At 34.6% G+C, this 24,057-nt stretch overlaps 1 protein-coding gene across 10 annotated transcripts in view; it reads right to left on the bottom strand.

The window, feature by feature from the left end:
- The window catches only part of TRIQK (triple QxxK/R motif containing), a 280,870-nt gene that overhangs the window by 256,039 nt on the left and 774 nt on the right, over positions 1-24,057 (bottom strand). For 6 of the 10 annotated variants that reach the window (XM_086695585.1, XM_086695587.1, XM_086695582.1 and 3 more), the window contains exons 2-3: positions 12,259-12,418; positions 10,628-10,803 (exon numbers count right to left, since the gene is read on the bottom strand). The exons of 1 other annotated variant lie outside the window; for it this stretch is intronic. In XM_086695585.1, coding sequence (XP_086551711.1) covers positions 10,628-10,678 — 51 coding nt within the window. In that variant the 5' untranslated portion in view covers positions 10,679-10,803; positions 12,259-12,418. Of the gene's footprint in view, positions 1-10,627; positions 10,804-12,258; positions 12,419-23,538; positions 23,605-24,057 lie in introns of all 10 variants that reach the window. 3 more of the 10 variants (XM_086695586.1, XM_086695588.1, XM_086695583.1) reach the window with 2 other exon arrangements.

Here is a 24,057-nt window from a genome sequence, read left to right as displayed (position 1 = left end):
AAAATTTAAGATATGTATATACCAGAACCATCAATTCCACTGCTTAGTTATATGAATCAGAGAAACAGTGCTATATGTGCATGAAAAAACTAACAAGACTTACTCACTGCAACATTTTTAATAACAGCAAAAAAAATTTTTTTTAAAGAATCCAAAGCCCTGTAAATATACCACAATTTATTCATCAATGAAATATAATACAGTTAAAATATGTGGGCAATGATACACGTGTTAACACATTTATGTAACATTTTAAAATATACAAATAAATAGCTGATACCATCTAGAGGAAATATATATACATAATAAAAATGTTATATATATGCATATATATATATATATTTCATGTTTCTTAATAATAAACATCAAAACATCAAATTCTTTGGTTATCTGGTGGAAACAAGGAAGACGGATACACCTGAGATCTCTTGCACAGAGATATTTAATTGGATCTGTTAACAGCATATAGTTGGGTCTTGTTTTTTCACCCAGCCTGAAAACATTTGTTTTAAGTGGAGTGTTAAGATCATTTTGTTTAATGGAATTGTGTTTGTGTTTATATCCACTATTATGTAATTTATTTTCTATTTGTCCCATCTGTTCTTTTCCTTGCTCTTCTTTACCTGCTTCTTTGGGATTAATTGAACATATTTTAGTATTCTACTCTATCTTCACTTTTAATCTGTAGTTATTCTTCTTTGTTTTGCAGTTCTGGTGGTCACTCTTGCATTTTTTATGTACATAAATTGCTTATCACTGTCTAGCTTCAAATAATCTTCTACTACATTACATATTGCATACAAAAGTAAGCTTCCATTCCCCTTCCCCAGTCCTTTGGGCTATTATTATCATGCATTACATCTACATGTATAATAAATAAGTCAGAGCCAATATACTGGCTTTAAGTAATCAAGTATATTTTTAAAATTTTTAAAAATGAGAAAAATGTTTTTCATATTTACCGACATATTTACTATTTCCAGTTCTCTTTATTCATTGTATAAATTGATTATTTCATTTTCCTTTTTCCTGAAGAACTTACTTTAACATTTCTTGTAGTGCAAATTTGTGGCAATGAATTGTCTCAGCTGTTTTGCTTTATTTTGTTTTTTGATAAAGAAGTATTTGTTTTGTCCTTCATGCTTGAAGAATATTTTTGCTGGGTATAGAATCTATTTTCTTTCAATACTTAACAGATGCCATTCCTTAGTCTTCTGGTTGGAACAATATTGAAGAACACTCTTCAAATTTATTTTTTTATTTTTTTTTTCTTTACTTCATATGCATCCCCTGCTTTGACTATTTTAGATTTCTTTTATCACTGTTTTCAGCAATTTAATTTTGATGGGCTTTGCTGTCTGTTTTATCCTGGTTAGGGTTCTTTGGACAGTTCAACTAGCCTACCTAGGTTCTATCCTACCCTGATCTTGCAAACAATTACAACAAAATAAATAATAACAAAATCTTTTTCTAAGAAGACCATGTAAGCATTAATCTGAAGTCTGCTATAATTGTGTGAAATTTAGACAATTAGCTTTTGTCTACACTAGTAAAGAAGACCAATCTGGTTCAATACTCATATTTGAAAAGCAACACATCCACAAGATCAATGCTTCTCAGTATAACTCTAGAACTCAATTAACAGAAGTATGCAAAGGACTGATATTTACTGCTCCTCATGTTAATTACGCTTGAATTATTTCCCCATCCATAAAACAACCTAAATTCTGAAGAGATTCTAAGAACCAAGACCATCACATTACTTAAAAATTAAACTTCATAAACATTTAATGAGTTCAAACTGTGGCCTAGGTGCATTTACATATGATAAAGAATCTTTAAAGCAGTTAGCCAGACGCAATCACTATAAATTTACCGCTGTTAGACCCAATTTATGCACTTGCCCAGATTCACTGACTACGATAGCCTCAATCACTTGCCCAGTGGACAACACCAACCATTACCTTCAGCTCACTTTGGCTTCCTCTGGGTGTGAAGGTGAAAGCACAACTTCCACTACCACATCCACATTCACAGGAATACCTACCAACTCCAACACCCACAGGAAGCCTGGCTCCTCACCAATTCCAAGATTACAATGAAGCCTGAGAGCACACAGTGTGAGAGTTTCCCCAACAACAATCTTAAAAGTAAAAGGACAGTAGCATACTGTCAAAGGTGAGCTTTGACCAATGAGAAACAAAAGATGGGAAGAGGCTGGCAGATAAATTTCTTTCTCTTCCTCAGTTCAGCTACAGTTCACCTTTGAGCAGCATGGGGGTTAGGTGTGCCAAACCATCACAGAGTCAAAAATCCATGGATAGCCTTTAATTCCTCCAAAACTTAACTACTAATAGTCCACTGTGGACTGGAAGCCTCGCTAATAACACAGTCAATTAACATATATTTTGCATGTTTTATGCATTATATATTATATTTTTACAATAAAGTAAGCTAGAGAAAATACTATACTGTATTTATTGAAAGAAATCCACATATTTTACATGCACAGTTCAAATCTACATTGTTCGAGGGTCAGCTGTAATTGGTTTTGTATAGCATGTCTGAAGATTAACCACTTGAATAAACAAAAGTCTATGTTTTCTTATGCGGCTGTGGCCAGCTTAAGTAACCACCTTGCATTTGTCTTTCTTATCTACTGTTTTTCTTTTTTTTTTTTTTTTAACATTTTTCACTTACTCACATCCCCCTAGTATTGCACCCAAGTTTAACCTGTACCTCAAACTCTGTTGTCTGATGAGCCTATATGAAAATTCATTACTAAATTTCTGTAACATCGATTCCTAAATACATTACAGCTTTTTGCAATTAACTGGGATACTCCATGTTTTCTCAAAACAGTTTTGAATGTACAATGGAGACGCAGAGTAACTCTGCCTAGAAATTCATAACCTGCTTTCTAAAAATATAAATCTCAGTGTGTGGGTTCTTTATGTCTATCCTGTTCTAAACCCAGATAAGAAACATCTATGAAAATAGTGGCAGAGACATAGGAAGTGGTATGTCAAATGTAAATACAAAAATGTTAAGTGGATACAGCAAGAAAGACCTGATATTAGCTGCAAAAATAATGAAGTGACCTTGGAGCACTTAGTAAATCAAAGTCTGTGTATGGGTGGAATCTGTGAGCATGATGAAATATAACTCTTATGATTATGTTACATTAAATGACAAAAGAGGTTTCACCGATTTAATTAATATCTGTATCAGTTGACTTTAAAATAGGGATATTATCAAAGTGGGACTCGTCTAATAATATGACCACTTTAAATCTTGGTTTAGAAGTCAAAGTCAAAGAAGTCAAAGAGATTCAAATTAAAAGGAATTTGATGCCTGAGAAATTCTCCACCGCTGGATGAAGCCACCTGGCAAGAAATATGAGTCGCCTGAAGGAGGTCAGTCAACTAAGGAGGAAATGAGGACTTCAGTCCTACAACCACAAGAAACTAAATTCGGCCAAAAACCTATATAAGTTTAGAAGCGGATTCTTTCACAAAGCCTTGAACATCTGGTTGGCATTTGGTTTCAAGTTTGCAATACCCTGAGCAGAGAACCCTGTCAGGCTGCACTGGACTTCTGATCTACAAAATAGGGACCTAATAAATGGTTGTTGCTTTAAGCCATTAAGTTTATGGTAATTTTTAATGCAGCAATATAAAACTAATTAATATATAGGGGCACCTGGATGGCTCAGTCAGTTAAGTGTCCGACTTCAGCTCACGTCATGATTTTGCTGTTCGTGGGTTCGAGCCCCGCGTCTGGCTCTGTGCTGACAGCTCAGAGCCTGAAACCTGCTTCAGATTCTGTGTCTCCCTCTCTCTCTCTGCCTCTCCCCCACTCATGCTCTCCCTCTCTCTCTCTCTCTCTCTCTCTCTCTCTCTCTCTCTGTCTCTCAAAATAAACATTAAAAAAAAATTAAAACTAATTAATACATACCTGGAAACAGGTCATCTAATATCTAGATTATTTAATCAGTTAAACATAGCTATGCAGGTTATTACTAGTAATTATTTTTAAAGACAAAAGAATGGTAAATTTTGTTATATTCTCTCCTAAACTATATTCTTATTAGTAAGTAAAAATGTCGCAATACTAACATATATTTTAATGGTTTCTATATTAGAATCAGTTGTTATTCTACTATGGCATTAGTACTCTACAAGTGGTATCTTTCCCACCGGCCAATTTTCAACAGTGTTGATAAAATCCTTCTTCAGATAAGTTAACATTTACCTCTGAATCAAGTACTCCAGAAGGATATTTCCAAAAGAGACAGATTATTGTCAGCAGTTTGCTATTTGCCCCATGAACAAACAGAATAATATTCACTGATGTTCATAACCAAAGGCCACAAAGCAAAGGAAATACATAAATGTTTTCTGAATTTAAAAATGCAATTATAGGGGCGCCTGGGTGGCGCAGTCGGTTAAGTGTCCGACTTCAGCCAGGTCACGATCTCGCAGTCTGTGAGTTCGAGCCCCACGTCAGGCTCTGGGCTGATGGCTCAGAGCCTGGAGCCTGTTTCCGATTCTGTGTCTCCCTCTCTCTCTGCCCCTCCCCCGTTCATGCTCTGTCTCTCTCTGTCCCAAAAAAAATAAATAAACGTTGAAAAAAAATGCAATTATTTTAATATAGTTTCTAAATATATCTCATTTCATTTTCTTTTATACATTATTACTTCTATAATCATATGATTAAATATGATTAATTAAATTAAATTAGCTTCTCCTTCAGCCATGTCTTATAATAAAGGAGTTTATTTTATTTCTGCCCCAGCTCTTTGTATCCGAACTCACATGTCATTCAGATATATAAGGTACTGATTGAAAAAACATCTTTTCATCTTTATTCTTTTCGAATAATTTGGAAAACACATACTTTGGATCTTCTGGTTAAAAAGAAGTAGAAAATGAATATAGGCAACCCCAGTCACATGGTCCTTAAATGCTCATTCATATAGGTATACATTGGGACCATGCAGCAATACAAAGAAAACCAGGGAGAGTGACATATGTGATGTTTATTGGTATAGTTTCATATTTTCTATGGAATCACTTGCTTTGTTCAAGGTGAGAACACAAGCAATAGAATGCTAGCAGCTTTCACTGTGTTTCATGTCAATTTGTTTCTTAATTTTGCGAGTTGTATTTAAATTTTTACGAAGGCCACCTTAGGAACACTCATGCAAGGAAAGAATGGCATGTGTGCAATGAACTGTCATACTAGCATGAAAAGCATTCCTTATGAAAAGATAGAAAGGATGCACCAACAAAGAATTCCCATATCCTTCACTTAACACTTTTAACTGTATAAAGAATAAAGGAAGAATAAAAGATGTGTAATAAACTGAATTCATAAAATCAATTACAGGTACTCATGTTCTATGCGATTAAAAAGGGAGAGTGATGATTTTGTGAACTGAAGACTGAAGTTTAAAGGGCTTACTCAGGAATCAGAAACTCTCTGAAAATAAATTGGTTGCTACTAGTAATCGTTTATTTCAAAGATTTAAGCAATATGTTGGTCTTCATGATGTTAAAATAGTTTAACTGTAAATGCTATAGAGGCAATGAAAATTTTTAAATAAAAGTTTTAGTTTCGATAATTAAAAAGAAAAAATGTATGTCTGACATAATCATAATTTGCAAAAATTTCATATTCAAGAAGATAAATAGTGGGTCTTGCTTTAATTTGACAAGGAATTTGTGTAAGTTATCTCTACATAAATCAATAATCACATTTATTCACAATAAATCAATATATTTACAACAAAAAGACTCTGAAAAACTGTATATGTGTGGGTGCATATGCTGAACAAACATGTGCAAAGATTTTATGTGTGTACAAGCATAGATATCCATTTAGTGTTATCATGTGCCCAAAGAGATAGCTCCATGTATTAAGTTTAGAGTATAAAATAAAATTAATTATTAAATTGGTTTTAAAAACTTCCTAAAATACATCCAGGGAAATGTCTAGCAGCATTTATATTTAAAAATGGAAGCAAAAACTAGAAAAGATAAAAGAAAAAAATATATCTGCTGGCAAATAACATAACTATTTAAAAAAAACACACACCTTAATTTCCCAATGAAAAAGATGTCCTGGGCAGAAAGAAAATGACTAAAATAGCAAAACGGAAAATTAGAAAATGGTTTGTTCAATAACATAGACTAACTTAATAAAAATCTACTCTACTTCCTAGAATACTTTGATGATATGAAAATGATGAGTAAATTATTTTTCAAGTGTGATGTATCTAGGAAATAGATCAGTGAAACAAAAAGAGTAATATCATCACAGCATACAAACAGAAAATTCACATATAGAAGGAAAAAATCACAGTTTACATTGCATTCATGTTTAAAATCAAACATCACTTTTTCACATTCTGAAGATTCCCCCCCCCCCCCCTAAATATGGAAAGAAAAACAAGCCAGGGCTTTAATATAATATTTTTTTCCAACCTGGAACAGCTGCAAAAAACAAATCTTGCTGGAGATAAGCTTGGTTATAAATATCAACATTCCCTTTAAATAAGGGAGTCCAGTTTTCATACCATCTGCCTCTTTCTAAAAGGGAAAAAATATGAAAATCATAAACTAGGACATTCTCTTTCAAATAAGGCATTTAAAAATGAATGTAGTAAAAAGGCTATGGACAGCTCTGAGCCCCTGCCTTCAAACTTGCCCTGTTTAGCTCAGATCAGAAGATAGGATTTCATGAACATAAACAACTCCTAGTCTATGAATAAAATGCCTACATCAATTAATAAAGAAAAAAAATGTTCCCAAACGTTTTCATATTTTGGCTATAATCACAATTTCTGATGAGGCCATATCTCTCCTTAATGCATTACATTCCTTACTGTTCATTTTTAAACTACATTTGCTACTTTTGTTACCTCTACTTTTTCCAAAACCTTTTTAAAGCCTGTTCCAAAGACTTTCATGTTATCTCTTCCAGCACAAAAATCTAGTTACTAACAGAACTGGACTCTTCTTTTAATACAGATTCTATCCTCTGCAAAATCTTTCCAATGTTTCTCTCAACGAGTTTGGATTTTATCTTAAAACCTTTTTTTTCTTCTTTTGCCCTTAATTATTTTTCATTCTTTGTTAACGACCTTGTGATTGAACATTTTAATTTTTTACTGTACCACATCATTACTACTTCAATAATGAAGTCCATAAACCGTATCCATTATTTAACTCCTTAAAGCATTCATAAGAAAGAATTAATGAAAGATGGCCTACCGAATAGAGCAGTTCAGAGTGGTCTACTAGAGACGTGTACATACATAAAGGAATATCCTGTATAGCCACACTAAGATCGCTGGAGAGAAAGGAGAAGAAACCCAAGACCGAGAGAAATGGCATCCTCTATTTTCACAATATATGTAAATGTTTAGTCAATTCCTAGAATTACAGCGGTAAGGATTCTGAAAAGCTACTGTAACAAAGGCACCTAGGGAGCCCTGGCATAATTCATTCTCCTTCTCATATTTATTCTCTGCCTTCCTCTTTTTCTCATACACACATAAAGGCACACTGATATAGCTGAACAAAAAGAGCAAAATTGAATCTTCAATCATGAGCATTTGCAGTTATTTTAAGGTGCTAAGACTGCACTTAAATGTGTCCTTCATAGGAAAAAATGTCTTAAGTCTTTCTTTTTTTTTAATTCACTTTCATTCCATTTTAACCATGGACCACCCAGGTCTGTAATTATGCAAAACAAAGTTCTTTTACAAATGACAAATGACATTTAATTGCTTTCTTGGAATGATGCATCCTCAGTGTGCAAGGAGGGAGGAGGGAAAGATATGTCTTCAAAGTAATGGTCAATAACATTTAATCTCAAATTAATTATTTAAAATAAACAATCATTTTAAATAATCAATATTTCATCCTTTCCATGATTTGACGTAGGCACTACAAAATGATACAAACTATCAGGTTATCAGTATTGCAACAGAAAAATTATCTTACCTTAGATCTATCAACTACTTAAAAATATTAAAAAAGACTTTTTCATATTAAATCTACCCTACTGTTTATTTTCTGAATTCCCTCCACTAGAATATAGTACCACAAGAGCAGGGATATTTGTTTTTATAACTAAAAACCTGTAACGATTAGAAGAATGCGGTACACAGCAGGCACTCAATACATGTTTTTGAGTAAATATTTTTCAAAACACTATTACATTAGCTTAAATCATCCACACTTTATTGTTAGTTACTGTAAACACATAAAAATGCTTTGAGTTTTAAAATATTACTATGCATTCTCTCTCTCTTATAGGAATATGAGTGTTAACTTTTCTCTACTTTAACTCATTTCCCTCTGGTTCAATCATTTTTTAGTTGTTTACCAAGCTAAACTCATTTACGATTTTTAAAGTGGACACAGTAAGAATACCTATCCCACATGGCTGTTGTAAGCAGTAAATTAAAGAGCTAAATATATAAAGTACTTAACATGGTGCTTCTCACATAGTAAGTGTTCATGAAATGTTATTAGTATCATTATGTCATGCTGGTTTAATCAGTTACTTGCTGTTGAGGTACCTCACAGTCCAAATGGTTTTTATAAACAAAAAACAACCTGAACTTGATGACCTCACATTCATTTAAAAATTCAATGAGCTCCCTTATAGTTAAGTTCTCAGAGTACAAGAATGGTCTAAGAATATACTATGCCTGTACTAATTTAATTACATAGAAACTGTACACTGTCTGCCATTACTTGGTCTCCTAACCATCTTCTATTATCAGCTAAGTGGCTCCAACAAAAGTATCTTTGGACAACTTTTAAGATGCCAAATTACATATGCTGTCTTTTTGTCAGAAAATACTGGAAATTCTGGATTAAGAGAGTACCAATTTCATGCTTACGGTATATGCACATAATGAGTACTCAAAAATACTTTCTACAATGGAAGAATTGTAAACAAACAAACAAACAAAAGCTTAAACACTAGTCCTCAGTTTTAAAACTGATAACTGTATCTCTAATCTTTGTCAAGAGTTCTAAATTACCCTTCAGTCTAAGAAAAGAATCTTTTCAGGTCAACTTTTCCATCACTTCTTTGTTATTCTCTCCTCAGGAGTTGTACTAAATGTTTACATTTTTCTCCACAACATGCATTGAGCAGCTCAGTATGTTCCTTAGAGCAGTAGTTTGATATTAGATAAAACTAGCTCTGCCATCAAGGTCTTAAAACTTTCATTTGCAATAATAAATGTAACATCCCAAATATTTTAACCATGGGTTTAATACACAATGGCAAACAAGAAACATGATTTTAGAGTATCCTTTAAATTATAGTACATTCCAAACAACGTCTTCTGAAAACTTCTTTAAAAAATATCACAAATATTCTAATACTTTCTCTACTTCTTTTCAAAAATTAAAATTCACTGTCACATTATAGTACTTTATTTGAAAATCTAGCATAAAAGAATGATCCCATAAAAGCACTGGATAACTACCTCATTAGTTTTAGAAATTTTTATTCCCTCTGTTATGAAGTGATTGGGTCCATATTATCATGTTAACCAAAATTTGGGGGCTAGAGCTAGATTATATCTCATGAGTCACTTTAATGGAAGCAGCATACACAAATGTCTTTTAAAGTGTACATTTTTGAATTATTACTGATCTCTAAACAATTTAAAGAAAAAGAAACTGGAAAATTCCCAAAGCAATTTTTACAGTAAAATATATAATCTAATTTGTTATAAGTGCATAACACTTCCAGCAACTTCTCTCCCCCAAGTCAACGGTATGTCCCATCTGACTCAGTAGCCATTACAACCTGCAGGGCTCTCCTGAAGTCTTCTATCCCCGTTCATTTTATTCTACGCATATGAGCTTCTTTCCCAAATCACAAAGAATATACAGACCACTAGGTAAGAATCACTCACTTGCAAGCTTGCTCTAGCTCACTCACACACCAACATACACATTGATACACACACCAAACACACGTAAATCCACACACACGTGCTAAGGTAAAAACACTGTCAGGTCATTATCTCTACTATAGCCTCAGTGTAAGAAGTGTGTTGTACCAAGGCTCCCCTGGTGCCCTGGAGTCCACCCCCATGTATATACTTTTCCTGCCTTTTTACCTTTTGTTCCCCTCTTTTACCATTTCTTCCATCATTGCCTTCGTCAGGCATCTCACCAGCATTACTGCATTAGTATCATTACTGGTCTCGTCTCTGGTCTTGCTTCCCTCAAACTATCTCCCACACTGCTTTCGGCATAATCTTTCATAAATTAAGTTTAATCAAAAAAATCCCCTGAAGTATATTATGTCATTCAGTGTTTCCCAGTGTCCTTTAGGACGGAGTTCTAATTCCATAGTTTGGTATATTCTGACCCCTGTTCTCCTTCCAAACTCTTTACCTGTCTTTATCCAACACCAACACTTTGAATTGCAAACAGTTCCTTGAAATCGTCACACTACATAACAGCTTACTGCCTTTGCCCATGCTGTTCCTTTGTCTGAAAATGCTTTCAGATACTTCTTTACCTGGACATCTTATACTCCTTTAAAACAGTAGAAAGGTATAGCAGTCATTAATTCTACTCACATATCTTCCAAATCTCCTTTCCCTCTGGGTAGAGACAATATTGCACTTCATAGTCCCCCTTTTGAAATTTGTTATGACCAATGTGTCACTGCATAATTAGCCACTCTCTTCCCATGGCTGCATCTGGGTCATGGAAGTACATGAGCTTTCCTACCAACACGTTTTGGATGTGTAGTCTGTGTGAGAAAGAAACATTTGTTGAGTTAAGACACTGTGAATTGGGCTTGTTTGTTCCTACAGCATAACCCAGGCTATTCTGGCTGATACAAAAGTTTACCTTTTCCAGCAAGCCTTCCATGAGCCCAACACAGTCTGATTCAAATGCTGTTTCTCCAAATGCAGACAGTATCGTATTCATACTCTTACCATAATACAACACTAGTGAGATGGCCGCTGTAACCATCCAGATCCCTTCCAACAGTACTTCTGAGGGCAGGAACTGTGTATTTCATCTCTGTTTTGTCACCAATTAGCATAGTGCTTCCCTCATGGTAAGTGCTTAAAAAATGTTTGCTGAATTAACCGCTCTTTCATTAATTCACTCATTGAGGACCAAGGACTACTCTAGTTGCTACAGATAGAGTAAACCCAGAGAAAACAAAAACACCTGCCCTCGTAGGAACTAATATTCTTGTGAAAGACAATGACAATAAGCAAGACAAATAAGTATAAAATATATAGTTCATTAGATAGTGACAAATGCTAAGTAGAAAATATAGAGCAGGGATATTTAGATGGTGACCAGGTAAGATCTTATTTAGAAGACGATCTTTTAATAAAGACCCAACGGAAAGTGAATAAGTTGGCTATGAAGATATCTAGGGAAGAGCAATTCAGTAGAGAGAATAGTATAAACCCTGAGATGGGAACATGCCTGGCATGTTCAAAAAACAACAAAGGAGCCAGTATGGCTGAGCAAGTGAGTCATTAGAGATGAGATTAGAGCAGTAACAAGGAACCATCTCTTGTAGAGACATATAGGCCAGTTTAAGAGCTTTAGCTTTTATCTTGAGTGAAATAGAGAGTCGTTGAAAAGTTCTGAGCAGAGGACGAGGTGGAAGAGGACAGCAGAAGATAAGGTCGGAGATATAACAGGGGCCCACATTCTTTGATTCTATAACATACTTCCTCTTCCCACAAAACAGGCAAAAAGAGGATATACCAATTAATCAAGAAAGATTAAAATTGACATTGAACGACATTTTATGATGATCTTAATCTGTTCATTACTTACTATGCAGGGACACTGATTATGATCCCTACATGATTATCAAAATATAGTAACGTACCAAAGTATCACAGAGTACCAAACATCAAGAGATATCAAATATTTAATGTAGAAACAAATCCTAATAGATAATTAATGATAACAAATGATTCAAAAAATATTTCAGATACAGATTTATAGTTCTATGGATCTTGCTTTATTTACTTGGATTTGCCCAAATACCACAAAATAAATATAAGTAAAAACATTCCCCTATTGTAACACTGCCTTCCATAAGAAAGACTACCTTCCAAACTCAAGTTCATTGCCAGAAGCAAACAAACCAAAACAAGGGAAACAAGTGAAAGAAAACAAACCACAAGTCAAAACACCTTTTGCCAAATGTTAGATCAAATAAACACACCTTGTGTTGTGTCCTTGATGTTGCTAAGTCTGAACTCCGGAGAGCTGCCAAGAGGTAAGATGTTTCCAAAGGCAAGATCTTTACTGAAGAAGCCGTGCTTGCATTCCTGGCAAATTCAATTCCAGATACCAATAACAATGTTCTTGGTTGCTTTTTCTTACTGGAATTCAAAGTAGAGTATATGGAAATATTAAACAGATGGTCTCCAGTGCCCTAATGCCCACAAAATAAAAACACTGTGGTAGCATTTTCCAAGAAGTGTTTCTTGGTTTGCTAAGTCTGTTATAGACTCAATTGAATTAAGCTTCTCTGGTCAAATATACTCAGAAAAATGTTCCATACTATGCCTCTTTTTCACAAGGCATACTTTCTAAAAAAAAAAAAAAAAGTCCTGAGAAGTTGTGTAATAGGAAAATCTTTTTAAACTTACTTGACCCAGTGTGTCTCAAATATATTTAAAAAGTCCTTTCCACTGTAATAAATAGTAACATTATTTCTACAGACCACACTTTAAGAATGGTTCATTCATTGTATGATTATCTGAAAAGTAGTGAGAGATGTGTTCACTATATTTTAGAGTTGAATATGTGTGCAAAGAGACCAATTTTATTTTATTTTTTAAATTTTTTTTTTCAACGTTTATTTATTTTTGGGACAGAGAGAGACAGAGCATGAACGGGGGAGGGGCAGAGAGAGAGGGAGACACAGAATTGGAAGCAGGCTCCAGGCTCTGAGCCATCAGCCCAGAGCCCGACGCGGGGCTCGAACTCACGGACCGCGAGATCGTGACCTGGCTGAAGTCGGACGCTTAACCGACTGCGCGCGCCACCCAGGCGCCCCACAAAGAGACCAATTTTAATTTGTTCTCTGTTATTGCAATTTGTACAGAGTTGACCTATAAAAATAATTTTTAAAAAATATAAAAATAATTTAATAAAACCATAAATATTAGATGTTACTTTCTAAACTAAATGCCCATTAAAAAGCAACAAGGAAAACAAATAACATATGATTTATTCATTTTTGTTCAACAGATACTTACTGAATATCTGTTATGTGCCAGGCACTGAACTCATCTCTAGTTTTATGTCGCAACTGCTCTTATATATATAAGAGTATCAAGTTTAAATGGTTCCAAACCACTCTCTCATAATAATAAAACCAACTCAAAATTTAACCCCAAGTATTTGAGAACACAAGTTTCACTAATTCTAATATCATTAAAAATAGCTTTCAATGTTTAGGCTGTTTTAAATAGTGATAATAATCCAGGTCCACGTGAAAATATGAAAGCACATTATTTTTTATTTTTATTTAAAAAAATGTTAATGTTATTTTTGAGAGAGAGAGACAGAGAGAGCATGAGCGGGGGAGGGACAGAGAAAGAGAGGAAACAGAATCTGAATCAGGATCCAGACTCTGAGTTGTCAGCACAGAGCCTGACGCAGGGCTCCAACCCACAAACTGTGAGATCATGACCTGAACCAAAGTTGGACACTTCACCAACTGAGCCACCCAGGCACCCCTGAAAACACAGTGTTTTAAAAAAAAAATGGTACTGCAAAAGAATAAACCTGAAGTTCTGCTTCATACTATACACAAAAATTAACTCAAATGAATCACAGACCTAGATGCAAATACTAAAATACTAAAATAGAAGAAAAATAATAATATAAGAAATAATAGAAGAAAAAAAATAAAATAGAAGAAAACAGAGGAGTAAAACTTCATGACCATGGGTTGGGCAATAGTTTCTTAGATACAACACCAAACATACAAGCAACAACAACAAAAAACAGGTACATCGGACTTCATCAGAATAAATAAAAACTTTTGTGTTCCAAAGTACATAATCAAGAAAGTGAAAAGACAACCAACAGAATGGGAGAAAATATTTGCAAATCATATATCTGACATGGGTCTTATATCCAGACTAATGAAGAACTCTTACGACTCAACAGTAAAAATGCAAATAATCCAATGTTAAAAAGGGCAAAGGATTTAAATAGAGATTTCTTCAGAATAAAAACAAATTGCCAATAAGCACATGAAAAGATGCTAAATTTCATTAGTCACTAGAGAAATTCAAATCAAAAGAGATACAATGAGATACCACTTCACTAGACAGATATTAAGAAGTATTGGTGAGGATATGAACTAGACCTTCATATATTGCTGGTAGGAAAGTAAAACGGTCTTGGAAAACAGTTAGGCAGTTCCTCAAAAAATCTTAGAGTAACCATACGATCCAGCAACCCCACTCCTACGTATTTACCCAAGGGAAATGAAAACATACGTCATGTCCATATAAAAACTTATACATGAATGTTCATAGCAGCAATATTCTTATAGTCAAAAAGTGGAAACAATCCATGATGAGTAGATAAATAAAACGTGGTATAACCATACAATGGAATATTATTCCACCATAAAAAAGAATGAAATATTACTACGTGTTACCCCATGGTAACTCCATGGTTAGCCCACGGTGAACCTTGAAAACATTATGCTAAGTGAAAGAAGCCAGTCACAAAAGTCCAATTAATACATTATTCCTATTGTTCTCCTTATAGTAAGTGTCCAGAATGAGAAAATCTATAGAGATAGAAGACAAATTAACACTTATATAGGGTGGCTGAAAGTGAGAGCAAAATATATGGAGCATGACTGATAACGGGTACAGGGTTTCTTTTTGAGGTTATTTAAACATTTTAAAATTAGATAGTGGTGATGGTTGCACAACTCTGTGAATATCCAAAAAACTACTGACTTGTACACTTAAATAATCAATTTAATGGTTCTGAATTATATCTCAATAAAGTTGTTGCTAAAATGAAAAACTATAATAATATATATAGTTCTTATCTAAAATGTTTGGGCCAAAAAATAAAAAGTAAAATAAAATAAAATAAAATGTCAATAAAATGTTTGGGCCAGTTGTGCCTTGGTGGTTTTCAGATTATAGAAAAGTAATATATCCCATTTACCATAATTACATAACACTCCTGGAGGAAAGTAGGGGCAGCACATTAATATTTCATAGTAAAATCTTATCAATATTAACACTGACTGGAAAAATAAAGATGACATAAATAGTCCCATGCCATTTTAAGTATGGTTTTGCCTCAATTCAATTTATGCAAACTTGGAAAAAAATTTATTTTGCAGAACTTTTGGATTTTGAAAATTTGAATAATGGGTATTGGACACTTATTAATGATGATGACAAATATTAGCAACAATAATGATATCAGCAGTTTCCATTTACTGTGCTTTGCACGTCACATGTATTATCAGAAAGTCTCGTAACATTTATGTGGGACAAGTACAATTAACCCCCAATGAGAAAACTAAGTTTCCTAATGATTAAGTGAGTTTTCCAAGCATACACAGTTAACAAAGGGCACAGATTTGAATGCGATCTATCCGATCACAGAGTACACTCACTTTCCTCTATAAGGAAGAGTATATCCAGATCATCCATCTGAGATATAGATTTCAAATCTATAAAATGGAGAAAAGAACTGTTCTATGTATCACAGAGATTACTGTAAGGATGAAATGAGATTGCTTTTATGAAAATAATGTGTTAAATATAAGGATCTATATAAATGTGGGACAATATTACCTAGAAAACTATTTTTTATTACATATCAAAATCAATGTTTAAAATGAGATATGGTTTTAATGAAATTCTTTAGAGGCATTCAAAACAAATACGCTTATTTTATTAGAAGAAATGCTAAGCATTAAACATTGCTTTTTAAATATCTAAGAAAAGAAAATCCCAATATGTTCAAGGGATCCATAACTAAACATCTATCATCTCAAGTTTTAATAAAGTTTTTATAAGCCATATGTAACACTGGTGCAGTGTGCTGACATAATACATTATGTTTGGTCTTAAAGTAGTTCTGTGTAGACAGGAGAAGCCAGACAGATCATTTTTTTTTTTTCCATTATAGGCAACTTTTTAATCTTTTGAAAATTTAAAATTATTTCAGTTTATTTAGCAACCTGCTCACAAAAGTTTCCATACCACATAAGTTCCTAGGATAATTAGTGGATTGCCTATGTATCCTTCTTCAAGGAAAATTCTGTTATAAACAGGACATATGTGGGTATAGCCCAATGCAACTTTTGTTCCATGACCGTATATTCATAACATTAAAAAAATTTAGGGAGTGCTGTATTTGAAAAGTTTAAGAACTATTATTGTAAAATACTGATCTGATCATGTTGGCTCTACAGCACAAAAATCTAAAATGGATCTTCACTGCCTATAAGATAAAAATTGCTTTGTGTAGCACATGACAGCTTTCTCGGCCTGGACCATGGTTTTTATTGCCTCAACTCTAGCTACTTTTCTCCAAATTGTGTTCCAGCCACTGAATTTCTTTCATTTCCCAACTATGTGATCCTATTGACAGCTTAGTAGCTTTACAAATATTGTTCTCTTTGCCTTGTTACTTTAGCCCCAGCCTTATCTACGTTAAATTCACAGGCATCCTTCCAAACCTTGTTCCAAAGCCACTTCCTCTATATAATTCATCTGTACCTGCCAAACAAATCTTTGCTGATTAACTGATTGATACATACCTCACTTGTTAAATACAGTACATGCTTATCTCTATAAACACATAGATTTTTGGCATACAATAATAAAATGCTACTATTTCTAACAGTACTGCAATATTTAACTGAATGTCTTTGGAAATGAAATTCTAAAATCTTCACATGAATATGTTTCATTTAAGGCACAGAGGTGCAAAAGAGAAATTTTGGATGATTAAATGTAAAAAATAATAGACTTTTTTTTTTTATTTTTTTTTTTAACGTTTATTTATTTTTGAGACAGAGAGAGACAGAGCATGAATGGGGGAGGGGCAGAGAGAGAGGGAGACACAGAATCAGAAGCAGGCTCCAGGCTTTGAGCCATCAGCCCAGAGCCCGATGCGGGGCTGGAACTCACGGACCGCGAGATCGTGACCTGAGTTGAAGTCGGACGCTTAACCGACTGAGCCACCCAGGCGCCCCAAAAATAATAGACTTGTTTTTAACGCCAGTCCATAGAAGACCAAAGAAATGCTGGGGTACGCAGAACATTGAAGGGCAATTGCTGAGTAAATCTGGGTGCCTTGAAATAAAAAGAAAATTCCAATTTTTTAAGTTTACAGTTTAGGTCAGGAGTTGCCAAATTTTCCTATAAAGGGCCAAATTGTAAATTTTTAGGCTTTGACAGTTGAGAAGCAAAATCAAACTATAATTGTCATAGCAATTCCTAGTGCTCTGAGCAGTGCAAAGCAGCACAGCCACACATTTGTCTATCTGTTGCAATTACTCCACACTGGTATTTTAGTGCCACATACAACATGTAAACAGACGTGTAGGTGTGTTCCGGTAAAACTTTATTTATTAACAAAATTTGAATTTCGTGTTTACATTACAAAACATTATTGCTTTGTTTTGTTTTCCCCCCAACCATTTAAAAATGTAAAAACTATTCTTGGTTCACGGGTCATAGAAAAACAAGCACTGAGCCAGATTTGGGAAACCCATGGATCCTAGTTTGCTGAAGAATGCTTTAGGTATATTTTAAAGTCTATCCATCCTCTTAAATTACCAGGTTTCATCTCTGGCATATATAAATCATAAAATCACAAAATGTTATTTACATCTAGATTGTTGTTGTTGAATTAATTTTTATGTTATAGGTCTTTTCATGCAAGCAATTTTTTACATTCATAGTGAATTTTTAACTAGATTTGACATAATTATTTAGAGCCACATCAATATTCTAGAACTCTAGGATATACTATCAGCTTTTTTTTTAATATGCCATGGCTTTTAAATTTATATCACCTTCTAATAAATTGTTGTAGGTCTTGGGTTTTATCCCCCCACAAAAAAGAAAACAGGGTGGAGTTTAAGGTCCCTTATAACCTTAGGAGTGGTTTTCTGTGCCATTACACAAGAAATACAAACTGCATGGATATTAAAAAAAAAAGAAAACAGAAAACCCTCTTAAGAATGTTGCTCTGTTGTCTTCTGCTATTTAATGCTATAGGAAAGGAGTCTGAGACCAGCCTAACTTTTGTTTCCTGACGGTAATATGCTATTTTTCTCTCTTTCTAGATATATGAAGCATTTTTTCTGTATCATTATACTAATTTAAAAAATTTTTGATATTGTGTCTCTTTGAGTTGTCACATCTTATGTAACTCCTTTCTGCACCCATGACTTTTTCAGCTCAAAAAAGTTTTGATTCCTGTTACCTCTTTGCTTATAACTTTTTTTTTCTTTCAAATACTGTCTTCTCTTCATTAGGAACAATTGTCAATAGTATAGTCTCTTCTTCAAAAACCCTAAATTTTCATAGAGTGGACCTCATTCTTTTTCTTCCACATATCAACTTTCTTTTCATGAATTCAATATTTACGTTAGGAGGACTTTTCAAGTCTATTTTTCATACTGATTAAATTTTCTGCAGTAATATCAATTCTGTTCTTTACTGCCTCAAATATAGATTTTTTAATATGTCATTGTGGTAGGCAGAATAATGCATCCCTCAAAGATGCCCAGGTCCTGATTCCCTAACCTGTGATTATGTGAATATTACCTGTGAGGATTACATGGCAAAAGGGACTGTATGGATGTGATTAAATGAAGAATCTCAAAAGGGAGAGATTATCGTGGATTATCCAGGTGGGTCTTTAAAAGCAATTCACTTTTCTTAGCTGTGGTCTGGACGGGATTTGACTACAGAAAAATACAGAGATGTAATATTGCTGGCTCTGAAGATGAAGGGAGTCATAATCCAAGGAATGTGAGCAGCCACTAGAAGCTGGGAGAGGCAAGGCAACAGATTCCCTCCCAGAGCCTCCAGAAAGGAACGCAGCCTTGCCAAAACCTTGATTTCATCCCAGTGAGACCTATTTCAGACTTCTGAACTGCAGATTAAGATAATGAATTTGAGATTTTTAAAGTCACTAAATTTGTGGTAGTTTGTTAAAGCTGGAATATAAAACTAATACAGTTCTCATTTTTAGTTTTTCCTTATCTTTTTGTTTCACCTTACAGTCTTCCTACTGTCACCTAATCATTGTCTGCTCTTCATATATGGAGTTCTCCTGCCCATAGAGACCATGAATTCTTGCACATGCTACATGTCAAAGAACTTCCTCAAATGTTCTTTAGCTTAAAATTCTTCTTTGGTTTTCACAGGTATGCCCCTGAGTCTTCTGCTGATTACCTTTTCCTTGGGTTTGTGGGATTTTTTGTTCCACTTTATTCATTTCGAATGCTGTTATCCAGCATATTTTGGCTTTGCAAGAGACTATAGACAGGTGCCTCGGTGGCTCAGTTGGTTAAGCGTCTGACTTCAGCTCAGGTCATGATCTCACGGCTTGTGAGTTCGAGCCCTGCATCCGGCTCTGTGCTAACAGCTCAGAGCCTGGAGCCTCTACAGATTCTGTGTCTTTCTCTCTCTCTCTCTCTCTCTGCCCCTCCCCTGCTCACACTCTGTCTCTGTCTTTCAAAAATAAATAAACATCTAAAAAAAATTAAAAAAAAAAAGAAAGAGACTATAGAGATCATTTCTACACAGTCCTCTTTTCCAAATGTATGTATGTATGGGAGGTGTGAGGGTGGAATATTGAGGAGAGGAGAAAAGGCAGATAACAGACCCCTAGAAAATGACAATATGGAATCAGAAACTGTTTTTTTTTTAATTCTTTTTTAATTGTTTTAAGTTTATGTATTTATTTTGAGAGAACAGAGAGAGCACAAGCAGGGGAGAGGCAAAGAAAGAGGGAGAATCCCAAGCAGGCTCCATGCTGTCAGCACAGAGCTTGACACAGGGTTCAAACTCATGAAACTGTGAGATCACGACCTGAGCCAAAATCAAGAGTGGGAGGCTTAACCGACTGAGTCAACTGGGTGCCCCATAAACTGGTTCTTAAAAAAAAAAAAAAAACCTGATATGCCCCTGCCCAGAGACATTCATGCTATATTGAACCACTGTGAATAATGAGAATGTATTATAATGCTCAAGCACATTCTTCATAAAAATGGAAGAACACCACAAATCTTCAATTCTAGATATTCACATATAAGGAACTTGATAACTGGAACATTATCACCCCCTCACCTCCAAATAATTTATCTATTGCTGGAGCCTAGTCTAAAACTTTCAGTCCAGTGTGCCTTCTGTCTAGTGTAGGTTATAAACTGTAATCCACAATTAGGATTTTGTCACAGGTATCCATATAATTTATCAGTCTACAACCAGCAATATCTGAATATTTTTAATATCTAAAATACGTTAAAAAGGGTTTTCTTCTTTTGTCTTTGCCAAAATTTTAAGGTCTTCAGTCCAATTGGTCTGTTATTTTTACAACTATGTCACTGCATAACACTATTATAGAAGAACTAAGTTTCTGTTTATTCCTGCTGTCATTCTCCATGTTCAGTGGCTTGAAAATATATAAGATCCTCTCATTTACGGGAGGTTCAACAAAACAGAATTTGTTAAACCTCTGAGTACACAGTATTTATCTATCGTTTTTTAGCATTCCCAAGTTAAGAAGCTAAGAAATCATCTTTTCTTTTTCAAGAAAATATATACCTATTGCACTCTATCATCACAAAGGTACTTAACATTTCTGGGGCACCTGGGTGGCCCACTCAGTCCATTAAGCCTCTGACTCCTGGTCTAGGCTCAGGTCACGATCTCAAGGTTTGTGAGATCAAGCCCCATGCTGTGCTGACAGTGTCTGGACCCTATTGGTATTCTCTTTCTCCCTCTCTCTCTGCCCCTCCTCTATGCTCATACTCTCTCTCTCTCTCAAATTAAATAAATAAACATTAAAAAAAGATACTGAACATTTCTGTCATACAAGAAAGAATTAAATGTATGTACCAGGTGTGAAAAGATTTAGTTCTTAAGACTCTAGATCCTTCTCTGTTCAGTTAGAAATGTTTTGAGGATATCAAATATTATAAAATATGCATTAGTATTTTCTATTAACATTGTTTTAGTCATTCTTGGAAAATACCAAAAAATAGCTATTTTCTAAGCAGTATTTTTATTAAGACCTTCACACTTAGAGCTTAATCTATTGACGACAAAAACAAGAACACAGAGGAACAAAGACTAGGGTGAAATCTCGTCTAGCCTCATGCCTCCACGTAGAGGAACTTCCACTGGAACAGCAGTTCTCAAAGGACATGTTTTTGGCCTTGGAGTGTGGGAAGAAAATTCTTCATTGAGCTGGACCTCTATGTTACACAATACTTACCATTCCTAAACTTCAGGGTCCCAAAAGCCATAAGCTTGTAAAGACACAGTAATAATTTAAAAACACCTCCACTTATTTCAAAAGACCCAAAGGGATCATCTAGGGTGGAAAATCAGAGCTCTAGGTTAACAGTACTGGCCTCAGATCCTACTCCTATCCACAGCTTCCCAACATGAGAGTTATCTGATTGGTGACTGGCGGCTGAAATCCACTGGTCCATATTACTCCAATGGGTAGATATTAGCTATTAGAAACCTGTCAATACTAGAGTTTTTCCTTCTTTTACTTCATTGCTAATTCTGGGTAAATGTACCTTTTATGCAAACTGAAATGATCTCTCACTTAAGAAAAGATGTAAGAAAAGACGAGGTAGGAGGTAGGAGGTAGGAGGTAGGAGGAGGCAGAAAGTACTAGTACTCATTTCGGGTCTCCCATCCAAAGCACTACGCCAAATCAGCTCTTTAGTAAGGAAGGTGATATTGCAAACTCCCTCTGTCTGTTTACACACCCAGGAGAGTGAGGGAAAATAAAGCGATTATTTATTGAACCCCTAAAAGCTGTAATTCCAGTAGAATGCTTTCTCTAATCCATTTATCTTTATATCAGTTTCTCTACCAGAAATGGAGTTGAGAAAGGGATAGCCAAATACTAAATAGATAAAATAAAATTATAAATGATAAGGAAAATGACATGTGCTCCTATATACTGTTACGTTTATTAAAAAAGCAATACATATTTTCTCTTTTCAGTGTTATCCCTTTCTGATGATAATGTCTACCACATATGCCCACTTTCATTGATAAACCTAAATAAACTTCAGGAAAATTTAGGCTATTTATAGCCTTTATTTTCATACAGAAATCACGAAAAAAACCATAGTGGAACCAATCACAATACTTTTCAGCCATGGGAAATTAAAACAGTATGAAAGATGATTCAAATTGAAGAAAAGAGTTCTAGGAATCAGGTAATGGTATTCAAGTGGCATAAACATAATCAGCCTTTCTTTGTCCAAAATGGACTGTGATAGAAGAGAAAGTTTATGTTTTTAATGTTTATCTCAAAAATACAATTTAACATTTTCGCAAAATATTTGACAACGATTTCTTTTTTCACTTGCTTAAATATAAGAATATCCTTTAAGAGAATAATCAAAGGGCATTTGAAAAAAATTACAGTTTACATGGTTTTGAAAGACAGCAACAATTTATTGAGCACTGTTAGTTCCTGTTTATTAAATGGTTAAAAAAAAAAAAAAAAGATTGGCTTAAGATGCTGAACTAAAATTAAGCTATGGTAAAATGCAATGTGGAAGAAAGAACAAAGACCTAATTCTGTTCCTAGCTATGTTCTCAGTCACTCTTTGGTATGAAGCAAGGGGGAGAATAATTTCCTTATCCCTCAAGAAGTTGACCCAAAACAGGGTCTTAATCCAGGGTCCAATTACACTTCAAACAGTGTCTTTCTCTAAGGGGAGACTCAATAGCTTTCTTTAGCTTCTCAAAGCAGTACATGATATCAAGAAGGTCATTCATCCTTAGATTAGAAGGTAATCTTTCCGAATCCTTTCAGGCTATGTATATACTTTGAAAAACCAAGTGATGTCAAGGGGGAGAAAAAGTGTCATGCAAGATATTTAAGGCACCACTTAACGAGAAGTATTCACAGAATCAACAACAAATAAATGAGTTGCTTCATTTCTAAATAACCCGATGATAAGAGAAGTCCCAAGGGAGGTTTGAAACTACTTTAAGCTAAATGATCATACTTCTATGTGTTTACAAATTCAGATCATATAGACAAAAAGATAAAGTGCAATCAATAACACTTCACATCTGTGTAAATTATTAATAATACTTTCATAATCAATTATCCCTCCTTAATTTTTAGGAACAAAGGGCAAAGTACAGATGAGAAAACAGTTATGAAGGTTATTGGCCAAGGACAAACATTCCCTGACCCTGACAGTTTTCTGACTTACAGGCCAAGGTTCTCCTCAGTGTTCTAAGAAGTACAAGCTTCCTTCTTGTAGATTTATACAGTAAACCTAGCAGAAGGAAGTAAAAGTAGACTTTAGCTCCTTATGTGTTTTCTCTCTGGAATGTTTGTTCTGCTCAATCATTTGGGGCCAAATGATAGGAGCAAAGAGATCTGAAGTGGTTATCTGTGGTTACCATCTTACAGTTAATCATTAAATGTGGGCCAATCAAGCCGAGGGGCTTGATCCAATTAGTATCTATCACCCACTTTCCACAGTAGGAACTGGAAAGGGAAATCATGTATTGGAGCTTGTCCAAAAATGAACTGCCTCAACTTCTTGAGCTGCTAATTGTGCTCAAACGTTACAGCAGAGAGAAAAATAATTCCAGGTAGAAGAAATTAGATATCCTATCCCCCTTTTCCTAGCCATCCACACGGATACCAACACCCTGTGGGTCCAGGGATTCACCAAGCACCAAGCAAAGATCCTTTCCTCCCATCCCACCCTAGTCCCTCCCAC

Source organism: Puma concolor, chromosome F2 (genome assembly GCF_028749965.1).
Source record: "Puma concolor isolate L17-30 chromosome F2, mPumCon1.1.hap2, whole genome shotgun sequence".
In the NCBI taxonomy this organism is placed as follows: Eukaryota; Metazoa; Chordata; class Mammalia; order Carnivora; family Felidae; genus Puma; species Puma concolor.
The sequence above is the reverse complement of the archived record's forward strand: the minus strand, read 5'-3'. Positions and strand labels throughout refer to the sequence as shown.